Genomic DNA, 14,233 nt, shown 5'->3' on the forward strand with positions numbered 1-14,233 from the left:
ACCTTCTAATTTCCCCAAAAAAAAAAAAAGGAATATAATAAGTACCTATCACAAAACACGGGAAACACTAATCCATTATAGCTTTGCTTAGAATTAACATTCGATGTTCCTCACAGGCATCAAGCTATCAGTTTCAATTTCTTCCCTTCCACTGAAAATAATTAGAATCATCATTCTGGTAAAACGAAGGCTAAACACTTGTCACCATTCAGCGTTAAGTGTAGGCAAAGTTAAATCTTTATGTTAGGTCTACCACCAACAAAATGATCCTGATAGGGCCTACAGCTGAAATTACATACGATGGTTGAGCCATAATTACGTTAATAGACAGTTCTTCTCTCAACACACACAAAAAAAGAAATGAAGAAAGAACAAGAAATCCTCTGCAATAACATATATGATCAAACATGGTATAAGCATCATAAACGAACACGCTAATCCCACCGAATGGAGGCTGACGATAACAGAAATATAGAGGAGGTAAAAATGCAACCAAAATCTGAAAAATGTATAAATAGATGCCGAGTGTATGAACTGTAAAGTGTTCCAGGGCCCTTGGGCAAGAAATTTAAGGGCAAAAAATTAAAAAAAGAAGAAGAACAGAGACACAGAGAGAGGCATATCAGCCATTTTTCTGATCCTTATTGCTCAGCCATGAGTATTAACAGCTTCCCACAACAAATTCTTGGCCACAGGGTTTGTCAGATCCCTAGCCTGCAAGGCTGCAGTTCTAAGAGTCCTAATGGTCCGTTTATTGGCCTCCAAGAATGACAAGCTCCTATAAGGCAAATTATGCTTCTTGCAGAGATCAATCACCACTGGAGAGACCTTCCTCAATTGGCACCTAGGAAGCCTTGGGAACAAATGGTGCTCAAGCTGAAACTGCAATCCACCAAAGAACCAGTCCATCCAGCTTGAACAAGAGATATCCAAGGTGCCACTAGTCTGCTTCTCAAACCAGTCATTACCATTTGGTGGCCCAACATAAACATTAGCAGCAAAATGGTTCAAACAGAATTGAACGTGCTGAATTGATGTGACAGAGAAGCTTGCTAACACAAACATAACCCTTTCAGGCCAATTTGGCAGGCAAGAAATCAGAAGAGGGAACCAGGTCCAGAACACAAGAATTCCCATTATGTTCAAGGCTCTATCTGGGACAGGGCGTTTTGAGAACAAAAGAAGAAACGTTTGAATGAACAAATTAACCCTGGCAACACACATTACTGGGTAAAATGTCCAGTGCTGATAACTGATAAGGAACCTGGAAAGAGAATCAAAATTTAAGGTCCTCCCATAGAAACAAGATGTTATTGAATTGAAGAAACGGGAAGATACAGCAAAAACGGGGATATGTTGCAGATCAGGATCATAATCAAGACTATTGCAGGCAATATGATGGGCGTTGTGAGTCCATTTCCACCAGGCAATGCTTATACCAGTCAAGCAATTCCCAGAAAGTACCTGAGCAAGTTTGTTATAACCCTTGCTTGACATTACCTCATAGTGACCAGAATCATGACCCACATACGCACTTTGCATCCAAAGCAAACCCAACAACATAGCAGAACCCAAATGTGCCCACACGCTGGTGCATCTCAAAACACCATACAGAACAACGAGGAACAGAACACCAACAAACGTAAGAGTATAACAAGTGACATGCCCTTTCCTTTCAAAAAGACCCATTTCGCGAACTCTGATGCGAGCCTCCTGTAATCTCTGGACACATCCGAAACCTGGAAGTCTTTTAGGTAATACCCAGTGAAGAATTTGTCCAGATATTTCCATGCGGTACCAGGATGATAGGCAATGAACGCATCGGTTACATCCTGGCCAGCGAGGTTCAACAAAGGAATATCCCCACCAGGATGTTCTTTTGCCCAATCTGTGACATTGTAAACCTTACCTTGCACGGAGATCCACAAATCCCCCGGCTTGTTGTGCTTTTTGAGTTCCTCGGTCGTAATGTACTTCTTCTCAGCCTCCATTGTGTCAGAATATGAAGCAAAGAACGAGAAAAACAAGAATGGTTAACGCAGGAAGACGTCACGGATGAAAAGGATAAACCTGATTCTGCTATGCAAGAGAACCCAAATCAAATAGATCCCAATACTGGGATATAGATTTGATCTGGATGAGATCTCTCTGCCTCCCTCCCTCCCTGTTTATCTGCAACTTCAGAGGCCCTTTTAATTTGTCGAGTTTTCGAATGCCCTTAGGCAGCTATATGTACGTTACAGCACACGGGAGAAGAAAGGTTCTGCCTTTGTTTAACAACGAAGCAACCTTTGGAAAGCCAACATTACCTGGAAACCTGAGGCAAAGCGGTGGAATAGAGATGTACGGTTATGGGATCGGTTACGAATCAAGGGCTAGCGGGGAGGTCACAGGGAATTTAAAATGCACTGCTCTGTAGGATATCTCAGTGAGTACGTGACTTCCTAGATATTTTGTTCCGGGGCAATTCAACCTCACGTGACGAGATTATAGAGAGATGTGCGGCAATTACCTGGCAACTTGGGGCAAAGCGGTGGGATAGAGATGTACGGTTATGGGATCGGTTAGGAATCAAGGGTTAGAGAGGAGGTCACAGGGAATTTAACGTGGACTGCTCTGTAGGATATTTCGGTGAGTACGTGACTTCCTAGATATTTTTTTCCGGGCTATTCAACCTCACGTGATGGGATTATAGAGAGAGAATCAGGGAAACACTGCCTGATCAGTAAATTAATAGGTTTACTAATTCAACTCTTTTTCCGTTACAAAGTTTCAATGGCCTTAAAAAACTACTTTTAATCCTTTTTTTTCTTTGGATAATTTTTTACTAAATTTTTGGGGGAAAATTAAGAATTTATTTTTAAAGTTTTGACCATATTTTTAATATTTTAATTAAAAGATGAAAGGTTTCATCTGATGATAAATTAAATATATATGTTTTCACAAAACTTACTATAATTACTAATACTAATATTTAATAGTTAGTTATAATATAATTTTATGTTAACTACCCTACTTCATATATACCACATCTTTTTTCTTTGGCCTGAATGTATGCCACATCTCATCTCTATCTGGAACCAGAATATCGCAGCTAGTGTAATGTGATGATTGTAAATGACTTTCCTTTAAATCTACCGACATCAATTTGGTCAAAAAAAAAAAAAAATCTACCGACATCAAAAAAGAAACTTCCCTTTGGTGCTTGATTTGATGACTGAATTGATACAATGGCGTTAAAAAGGGAATAAATAAATAAAGAAATAAACATATGGCTCTTAAATTTTTCATCTTATTTGCTGCAATTATTCATATAAATTAGGGACAATGACAAAAAAAAAAGCTGGAATTTTGTAAATGCCAAACAAAGAATGTTAACAAAAATTTGTTGTTATTTATAAATTTAGACTTGTTAATACCAAATAAAGTTATGTTACTAAATCTAATTTAGGATTTACAATTTTCAACTTCTTTGTCTGTCATTCTCCTTATAAATTAAAGGAAAGGATTAACTTATTTAATATATTAAAAATAGAGTATTTTTGCATAATATTTTGCTGATTATTGCTTTCCTTGGATAAACATGAGCAAACTCCAAAATATTTTCTTTGGCAGACAAAATTGTCAAATTTTAGGAAAAATATAAATTTCTAGCTTTTTTTCAATTATTAATTCAAACTCTGAATTTTGATACGGAACAACCTAGTGCTTATAGTTTTTAAATTCCAGCTCAAAAAAATCAAATTTGAAAAAAATAATTCCTAATTTAATAAATTACAATGACTAAATTATCTTGAATCAAAAAGATTATGAAGACTAAATTATGTCAAGTAAAAATTTAAGAACTAAATTGATAATTAATGAAAAATTCAAGAATTAAAAATTATATTTTTCTCCAAATCTAAATCCAACCAAAAATAACGCAGAGATTTTTTTTGTTGATAAAATAACGCAAGGATTTTATATTTCTCAATAATAATATATATATACTTTAAAAAATTAATACTGCAATATACAAAGGCCCAAATCATCCTGATTACAATAAATAACAAGATTAGAGATTTGTTTCGAATTTTAGATGGAATCTGATAGAAATTTTTTAAAAAAAAAGAAAAGACGGAATCAAATGAGTTGGTGAACGTGACTCGGCAATTAGCCCGGTTCTCGAAGTCGTCGAATTTGTAAAAGTCGCTTATAAGGATATGTACAAGAGAACTGGGTTCTGAAAGTGAACGGCACCGAGGCACTAAATGACAAAAGAAAATCAGATTCGAAGCCAGGAAAATAATAACAATAATACAAATAATAAAAAAATGGAAAGTGACGTGGCAGGGACTAGATTGATTATAATTATTACTTGATTACTTTAATTAGGATTTTGATTGGAGAATGAATCTCCTAAACTCCTGTCTTCCTGCCTTATTATGGGATCCCTTTCAAGATTTATCTGGCTAAAATATCATAACCATATATGCTTAGTTTCTTTTAATAGCATCCCTCGTATTTTACGACTTTTTTTCCAATTTTTTCGCCAACCTTTATTTAAGATAAATTGAATTATCTGTAACCATGTAGTTTTATCATTAAAAAATAATAGAAAAATTTAAAACCATACGTAAAGTTTATTTCTTTTATTTATTATGATATAAAATCATAAAATCACTCTTCTCCCTTCATTTTATTTTTTTTAACCATGTTATGCCGTATCTAATACTCCATTTAGAAATAGGAAGCACCCGAGAAGAAGGACAAGCATGTGGGAATGTGCGATTTTCTTTTTTCTTAATCAAATGTGCCAAAACAACGTGGCTCGCGTAGGGAGCCACAGGTAAGAAGTGTGAACGTGAGTCTGAAGCTTTACAGTAGTACTATATTTAAAAGATCAACTATTAATATAATGACATTAGGCTTTTTTTAAACTGCGTTTTAAGTTGCAAGTTTGATCTTGCATGAATGTAATGAGTTCGTAAGTCTCTTAAGTGATAAACGAAAAAAGACAGATTACAAATAAACATTTAGAATGAATAAAATTAATTGGGGTAGATTAAATCATAAATCAAATAAATTAGTTAATTATTATATATATTTATATATATAACGTTATATTGTAATTATAAGAGTTAGATCTGGTGGCCAAAAAACAAAAGAGTTAAATAAGTTGTTTGTTTTAGTCATAAGGGGAAAACTATTTTGAATGTAAGTATACCTTCTTTTTTTGTCAGTTTTTAATTTAGTACTTATATGTTTTTTCTTTTAATCTTGCATAGAGATTAAAAATACTAATAGAACAAAGTTACAATAGCAATGTTACTAAAAAAAAAGTAAAATTAAATGATTTAATTAATAAAAAGCCACATAAATACCAAACTAAACAAAGTATAGGTATTTCCAATATGGTTTTTCCTAGCCCTAAATATAAGACATTAACTCGTCATTTCTTTCAAATTTATTACCTGTATTAAGATGTTTCCATGAAAGGGAGTTTCAATGCCCCTAATTAAATAGAGTATTCTAGGAAAAACAATACATATTTATTACAAAATAATTAGCTTAACTAATTTTTTTAACATATGCAAATTAGTTATGCAATTCTTGTATTAAAGATTGGGAGGTGTATTACTGCCTATAAGAGCTATATAATTAATTCAAAAATATTAAGAAATTATTTAAGTTAGTTATTTATAACAAATAGGTAATTTTTTCACTAAAATACCCATATTAATCATGTTTAGTGAAACTACTCCTTAATGAAGACTTCTTAACATGTGCAATCGCCATAAGAATTACTTAGAATAAAATGGATCAATATTAAAAGTAAAATAGACTGAGATTTTATATTTAAAATTAAATTAAATCTCTAACTAATTTTTATATGAGTATGTATCCCCTGCTCAGTGTATCTCTAAATAGCACATGTTCATCCCCAAACCATAGCATTTGGGGGATGAGACCTCTTTTTTGGGGGATGAGACCCTCTTTCTTTCTTTAAAAAAAATATAACTTTTATTTTTTTTACTTAGAATAATAATTAGTGTATTTTAGAATTTTTCAATAACATCTAGTATCATAATTAATTAATTTCTAGCGCATTCAATCACCTGAACTATTTTTCAGTTACACCCACTATCATAAATTAATTATTTTTTAATATGTCTAATACCCTAGAGTATCTTTACAGTGGAACCCAGTATTATAAGTTAATTAATTTTTAATGTATTTAGCATCCTGAAATTTTTTAGTAACACTCGATATCCTAAATTAATTAGTTTTGACTGCATCTAGCTTTTGAAATATTGTTCTTGTTAAACCAAAATATTTTCTAGTAACACTCACTAACTGAAAAATACTTTGAATATATTAAAAATTAATTAATTTAGGATATTAAATGTTACTAAAAAAATATTTTAGAGTGTTAACTATAAATTAACTAAAATAAATAAAAAATTAAAGAAAAGAAGAAGGAAAAAAAGAGGAGAAAGCGGTATGAATGCAAGGTAACAATTTTTACTTCAAAATATCCGAGGTGAGAGCGAGACCAAACACAATTATACACCTCCTTCACTGGTGTGGATTGACAATTTGACCCAGACACACCCGAGGGCCACGGCAGGGCGCATTGACCGGCAAAGCGACGTTATTGAATGCAAGGTACTACAAATTTGGTGGAGTTGAATTCTCCACAAAGTGTCAAATATCATCACTATTTTCAGCTGATTGGATTGCTAGTCAGCCCCACTACAGCGATATCCACTGGTACCTGGGGCAATGCATTCGATGCCTGTACAATGAAAGTGGTCGACAACATCTTAAATACGATTATTTTCAATACAGCGACATTTGTTTTTTTTAAAAAAAATCATTCAATGCTTACAAAGAATTACCAACAGGTTAGGTCAAATGAAAGTAACTAGCTTCTTCCTAAAAAATCAAGGTTTGAATTTCTATTAGGATTAAGAGATTTATTTGTTTTATTTAATGCTCCATAAGGTCTTGAACATATTCAATGTAAGGGTAATTTAAATACTTTATATAGATTAAGAAAGTTAAATAATGATAGTTGGGATAAATTTGATATGATCTTTCTAAAATATCTTTATATAACATTAAATTATATATTGCTTTATAATTAGTTTAAAAATAATAAATATAAAAAATAAAATTAATTAAAGTTCTATATTTAAAACCGAGTTAACTTCTAACTACCTCATACATTTATTATTTAAAATAGGAGGAGTATCTTTCTCGTGCTTTCTGATTGTATTTATATGTATTCAAATGGAACATATCTGGTCTCTCCCCAGATCTGAGAGATGCAAATATATTTTTTTTTGATATAGCTTAAAGTATCCGTAAATCATTTTGGACTTGAAATTAATATATGTAAGGATGAAATGTTGAGATTAAAACCCTCCAAATATAAGATGCAAAGATTTTGAATAGCCTTGCATTTTCTTTTTCATAACTCATGCATCCATTATACTCTTCTGGTTTTATTTATAAAGCAAAAAAAAAGTTTTTTTTAGTCTATTTATAAGTCACTTTATTAAATTTTTAGTATGAATGTACTATTTTGCCCTTCATTTGTTATAAAGTAGATAATTATTTTTTAAAAAGTGTATATATTAAATATGGGTAAAATGAAAAAATTAATGCAGTTTAAGATTTTTTTCACTTGGAATAAAATAGGACCAGAGAAGTATATTCTATTAAAGGGTTGGATTTAATGTCACATTTAAGAAAGTCTTATACGAATAACATCCCAAAAAAGACTTAGATCTGTTTTTTGGGCCCAAAAAAATGCACTTGGATCTAAGTCACACAAAATTTCAGTCCAAAGAAAAAATTCACACAAAATTTGTTAAATTGTATAGTGTAAATTCAGTGTTCTTGACACGGCCTTAAATAGCGGGGCTTCTAACCGGAGTCCCTTTTTTTCTGGTCAAAAAAAAAAAAAACCGGAGACCCTTTTTTGGTAGCAAAAATAAAACAATTACTATTACTATTATTAAATTATATTGTAGAGGAGCCTTCTGTTGTATTTTTTTTTTGGGTAACAAAGAGGGCAAAAGCCTAACTAAAAATTAAAACGGGAGGGGATTAAATCCCAGTAAATCGTTTTTCATAACTATCTATAGATGTCACGGACATTGATCTAAGGTACCTGAATAAGAGAGACTTTCCTTTGATAACGCATCAGCAAATGATTTTTTGTCTCTGGAGATGTATCTCAACTGTAAGTCCCAACCAGAATCTTCATGTCCCTGATCCGCATAAACACCAAACTATAAGAGCCAAGTATAGAATTGCTCAATAGCATATCAATAAGGTTTTGGAGTCAGATGCAAGAATTATTTTCTTGAATCCCCTCTCCTGAGCTATTGAAAGATCTTTGGTACCATTTAATACGAAGTATTGAAAATAAGAGATTATGATTGAGATTAGAAAAATAGTATTTAGCATGAGGGATTGCTTATTACATAAGATTAGACAAACCCATCTATATGGGATTGGAAATACCATGGGGGAAGTAGTATTTCCAAATCCTACTTTCATGGGTTTACTTAATCTCATATAATAAACAATACTTATGCTAAAGACTTTTTTAATGATTTTTTTTAATAGTAATCTTAATCCCCATCTTTTATTGTTTTGTACCAAACGAGACCTTTAAGTATTGTCCATTCCTCAGCTTCCAAAGCATCACATATTCCTAATCTTTGTGCAAAACTTTTATCCATTCACCATTGTGATTTCTAAAGACACCCCCACATCTAGCTACTTGTCCAGTAGAAGACACAGCACGATCAACATTGATACACAGCACCGTCAACATTGATTTTAATCCAATCAACCAGAGGTGTTGCTGACTCATTAGTAACAAATAAGCTACCAACTGAAGCTAAATCATTAGCTATTACAAAGGATTTCCAAGATTTCAAAATCATATCAGCAGGATTTGTTTGCCTTTGGAAATGATCATTCATTCTAATGAATCTAAACGTTGAACCAACTTAGTATATTGGTAGGTCCAGCCCAATCATCAATATTGATTGGCCCAATAACATAAAATTGAGTTGCGGGATAGGTTAGGGTCAACCCAAGTTCTGCCCAACTCGATAAATGTTTATTGTCTTATATATTTTAAAATTTTCATAAATAATTATTAATTTTATAGAATTATTTTTTCTCTATACACACACACACATCATATTCACATGTAATAAGTTAAAGTTATGATTATGATAAAAAATTTTAAGAATTTAATCTTTTAGTTTTATTTAAGATTGTAACTGATTTCTAAGCTTAATAATATAAAAATATAATACCTAAGTATAGAATATTTATTATTTTAAAAGATGTTTCTTTTTATTTAATTTTTTTTGCTATATATAGGTATCATCTTATTAGAGGCAATTCTATTTGAGACATTGTCGGGCACTAAATATGTACACCTCTCCTAATTCATTGCATTTTGGATGTAAATAATTATATTTTTGTTAATAAATAAAATTAAGTTTTTTATTTTTAATAATTTCTCTAGGATTAAGCCAGACATGTTTTTGTTGATAAACAACCTTAGTCCTTGTAGTTGTAGACCCTTATCTAACCTCCTCCTTGAATGATCTTAAAAGAACACACTCCTGTCATAATTCTGCAATAAATGAACCAAAATTGATAAATGGAGACGTCCTTGTTCTAACCAATCGGGTTAATCCTTCTGAGTATGGAAGTTCTGTTGTGTGTGAATATTTTAAGAATAATTTTGACTCCACAGTCACCATACTTCACGCCATTCTTCATGCTCTTCTGTAGTTCTGTCCCTGCAAACTTCAAAAAGCCATTTTAACATCATAAATATGGCATTTTTCATGCTTTCTTATTTTAGTTTTCCAATTTCCTTTTCATTTTGCAGTAGCTTGAAATAGAAAAGAAATGAAAGCAAATTAACTAGACAAACCTTTCCTTTTCATGTTTTTGTTCCCTTCTCTATTCTCTCTCACTGTATGGCTTATCTTACCTTACCAATCCAATTGAAATTGCAGACAACCACAACTAGATGATGATGATGAGAAAGCAAGGTATAAACTTGCTATATATAAAAGTCAATTCAGTTTGCGTATTCATGTCATTCTATTTGTTCCAACCTTGACCTTGACAGAATAGACAAGGCTTCCCTTCTCTTCTCGTGGCCTCTTATTGTTTTTGTCACCAACATTATATTATATATTTATAGCTACCAATAACACATGTAAATTTGTTATTCCTTGTTTCCAATGGAATCTTCACTGCCTCTGGCTACTGATAGCTTTTCACACAGTTGGCTATCAGACTTCAAGCCTTCTGTGAACTGCCTTGAAGAGCCTCTCAGAGCTTCCATGAACTCTGAAGGTTTAATAATGGCGAAACCCCAGAGCTTTAACTTTGATTTTTCTGTCACTCTCTCACCATCTGCTGGTTTTGCTCATGCTGATGAGCTTTTCTCTGATGGCTTTATCAGACCTGTTTATGGTAATACTTCAAAGATAAGATCTTGCAATACTCCTGATTCTACACAAACCATGCCTAGTTCTTTCTTTTACTCAGGAATTGTCTCTCCAAGAGGTGTGGGGACTCATCATCATGGGTTCTTCACAAAGTGGAGAAAATCCACGCAGAAAATCTTGAGAAGCACCTTTGGGTATTTCAAGCAATTAGGGAGGAGAGTAGGGTGCTCGAGGGAAAGTACTAGAGTTGGTGACTTTGAGAAGACGGAGTGGGAAGTGAATAGTTGGAGCATTTCACAGCAAGCATCTCCAGTATCAGTTAAAGATTATTCTATGGGTGATCTGTTTGATCATGAGAACTCAATTCATGAAGCAGTCCTTCACTGTAAAAGATCAATAGGTATAATTATGCCTTTTCTTTTCCTTTGTTTGCCTTCCTAGATTTGTTGAAACTTGTCTGTTTATTCTCTCTTCTCATTTCCAGGAAAATAATCTTTCATCAGCAGATAAAGACGAGAATAGAGAAGAGAAGTGAAGTGGTTGCTCCAGATGTGCATGGAAGCTGCTCAGGCCTCCCCAACTTGATCTATATCTCTTCTGTCTTCTCTTGGATTTTACACATATCGGTCTGCTGAAAGAAGTTTTCTTAGATGTAGGAGTGAGTGAGGATATATAAAGTTTAATGGTACTCGCTGTACGCATTTTAGATGTAAGAATAACAATTTTTCAGCACTTTCCAAGCTCTAATCTTCGCTCTTAATTCTGAATAGTTCACAACAGTTTCTGTTAAGGACAACGTCAGATGTCAGGATTCAATTAATGAATCATGACAAGAGAAAGAATAGAAAAATATTTTCCTCATATGAGGGATCCTCATGAAATATCAGGTTGCCATGGATTACACTAAAGAGCCGTCAAAAAGATTCTCTGATTTAATGCCCTTGTAGAAACCTTCATTTCCCCCATTTTTAGACAAAATATTTAAGATAGTAGAGATGGTCCTCAATAAGGACGTACTTTTAGTATTTTGAAAAAAAAAAAAAAAATAACAGCAAACTTTATCTTATCAGGTGAAGTTAGATACAAGGATCTGGATCATATGGTGCTATTTGATTTTATCAACAACTAATTTCGAGTGCGCATATGTGTGTCATTCACCACCAAATTTCGTTCTATAGCTTTCTTATAATGATGATATATTCTTCTCTAGTTGTGAATGAAAGAAGGGAGCATTTGTAGTTAAACCAGATTCAAAAGTGAACTATCTTTTTAAACCATCGAATATTTGACAAAACTAAACCAATAGAATGATTCAATTTATTAAAAAACAATTAAGTCAATCATTAAAAAAATTGAAGCATTGAAGTGTATTGGAAATGAATCTCAAAGAGAAACATACATAACATCCACATTTTGACCATTTTTATTAAATTTGATCTACATATTTTCAGCAGCCACCAATCCTAAGGTCCCCCACCCAGCCCCGGGGGGGCGGCGGCGGGGGCCCAAAACAAAAAAATTCTGGCTGTTGAAACTAGCAAGATAGGAAGGGCAACGAGGGACATGCCATTCTTCTTGAAAGTTTGTTCCACCCTTGTGCATAATTAACCACTGGAAAGTGACACCGATTGTGAGTACGTTTCCCTCTTATTATTGCTTCCAAGTTTGCCTAACAAGTAAGGACAAAGTGTCGCTGCACTGCATTTACTTGTGCCCATAAACACTTTGCGCATCCTTCTCATTCTGGCATTTGTTCAAACATTCTCCAGACACTGATGGACCCATCCAAGACCACAACTTGCAACTATAATCAGATGAAGCTAATACTGTTCTCATATGATATCCAACAACGTGGGCCCTCCTGTGTGAATAACACGATTTGTTTTAGATTTAGTATTTCCTGTTTGATATTGTTATTGATAATCATGAGAAAAACAACTATAAATCTCTCTTGAAAAAACATGCTTGTCTGTTCCTGACTGATACTGCTATTGTTTATAGCTCAAACAGAATGGAAATTAACAATTCATGTGTAGCCAGAAAGAGAAAAGAATGAATCTTAAAGGATTAAGAAGAGGTTCAAGGAGAAATTTTTCAAATGAGTTAAAACCTAAAGTAACCTGGAATAAATTCATAGCCTTCAGTGTTATCTTTTTTTCACCTGAGGATACGAATACCTTGGATCTTCATTTGAAAAGTGCACAAGAGAGAGCAAAACCTGCGGCAAATTCAATTTCCCAACCACCCACGTGATGAACACGTGCATTTATCAGCAAATCTGGGAAGAGACAATGTCTTATGAGTTATGAGCCAATGGCCATGTTCTTCTGCAGCCTTTTAAGCTTCTTCAGGGGTGGACTCCTCGTGAAGGGTCGCGATTAGAAAACAACAACCTGGGACCATCTTCTTTCTCTTGATCAGTATGTGCTTTGCTCATACCGTTTTTATTGTCTCATCATAAAGATTCAGTTGTAGCACTTGATAAAGAAGGTTAAATTTGCTTGTTGCGGCTTTTTAAGACCAAAGGCAAAATGTTCTATGTCTTGACTTAAATCCAAACCAAAGGAATGTTCTGGATTGCTTATTGCCTTGGATTCTCACTGATTTTTTAACATCTTGTCCAATCACACTCGCATTCTTGTCCCTTCGATTGTTTTACCTATTTTGGCCGTAATCCGTTATTGATTATCTTAACATTGACTAGACTTCAAAAAATTAAGAGGTAAATTATTTGGTTAACTCTCATTGTGATTTGATTTTGATTTATACCTGGGAAGAATCTCACATTTTATTTTGATAATTAAAAATTAAACTTAGATAATATAGTCACGAAAATTTGAGTTATAATTTTTTTTTTTATGGATAAGTTATATGGGACATAATTGATGAGTTGATTCTGGTTTTAAATATAAAACTTATTTATCATATTTATTAATTTTTTTAAATTATTCTTATGGATACTTCTCTAATTATAATCAAGTATGAACTAAAAAAAGATGAGTATGATGTTTTAGAAAAACATGTTATATTTTTCATAATTAACTAACTTACATAACTTCTTTAATTTAACTAAATTAGGTAAATAGGTTTTATATTAAGAATCAGATAACTAGAATTTTAAAATTCTCCACTATATCATACTACCTCCGGTCCTAATTATAAGAACTAATTGACTAATTTAAGGAAATTAAGAAAATAAGTTAAGTTAGTTATTTGTAATAAATAAGTGTTGTCTTTCCTAAAATATTCTTACTAATTAGGTGTTAGTTAGAATTATCATTATTAAAAAGGATTACTTTGAAAAAATATATAAATATAAGAGATAAAATAAACCAGACTCTTATATTTAAAATCAAATAAAATTTTATTTTAAAGATAGACGGTAGTATATGGCTTGATGGCTTGACCATTTATCTTAAAGTCGTGTCATTCGTCAAAAGTATGCTCACTTACGCGGATAAATACCATCAAATATATATATATATATATATATATATATTTTACATATTTAAATTCAAGTTATGAGAATAAAGGAGTAAAAAGAAACGAAGTTGTGAAATACAATGAACAACAAATTGTCAGAAGTGGGATTTGAACCCACGCCCTCTCACGAGGACCAGAACTTGAGTCTGGCGCCTTAGACCACTCGGCCATCCTGACGTGGTTGGCCATGGGCGCACTTTATTAAGATCTTTTTATTACGTGACTTTTTCTCTGCAGTTCTCAGCATCCGAGCTCCTCTCGTTCAA

General features: G+C 32.8%; 2 protein-coding genes and 1 non-coding gene across 4 annotated transcripts; 1 reads left to right on the plus strand and 2 right to left on the minus strand.

Annotated features, from left to right (window-relative positions):
- Nucleotides 1-379: 379 nt before the first annotated feature.
- On the minus strand, nucleotides 380-2,292 carry LOC114720625 (delta(8)-fatty-acid desaturase 2). The gene is given in 2 exon segments (XM_028906289.1): nucleotides 380-1,688; nucleotides 1,691-2,292. Coding segments are annotated over 2 exon segments (1,341 nt in total). The 5' UTR covers nucleotides 1,992-2,292; the 3' UTR covers nucleotides 380-648.
- Nucleotides 2,293-10,272: 7,980 nt separating this feature from the next.
- LOC114720626 (probable membrane-associated kinase regulator 6) lies at nucleotides 10,273-11,218 on the plus strand. Of its 2 annotated transcripts, none has more exons than XM_028906292.1 (2): nucleotides 10,273-10,884; nucleotides 10,969-11,218. In XM_028906292.1, exons 1-2 carry the CDS (start codon nucleotides 10,275-10,277, stop codon nucleotides 10,974-10,976), a joined length of 618 nt encoding a protein of 205 aa, XP_028762125.1. In that variant the 5' UTR covers nucleotides 10,273-10,274; the 3' UTR covers nucleotides 10,977-11,218. The 2 variants fall into 2 exon arrangements, with proteins under 2 accessions (XP_028762125.1, XP_028762123.1); XM_028906290.1 differs by having other exon boundaries at nucleotides 10,991-11,218.
- A 2,842-nt stretch (nucleotides 11,219-14,060) lies between these two features.
- TRNAL-CAA (transfer RNA leucine (anticodon CAA)) lies at nucleotides 14,061-14,144 on the minus strand. The gene has a single exon. It is a non-coding gene; the product is annotated as a tRNA-Leu (tRNA).
- Between the last annotated feature and the right edge of the window lie 89 nt (nucleotides 14,145-14,233).

This window comes from Neltuma alba, unplaced genomic scaffold, assembly GCF_004799145.2.
Source record: "Neltuma alba isolate B1F8T4 unplaced genomic scaffold, ASM479914v2 tig00011992_pilon, whole genome shotgun sequence".
Lineage (NCBI taxonomy): Eukaryota > Viridiplantae > Streptophyta > Magnoliopsida > Fabales > Fabaceae > Neltuma > Neltuma alba.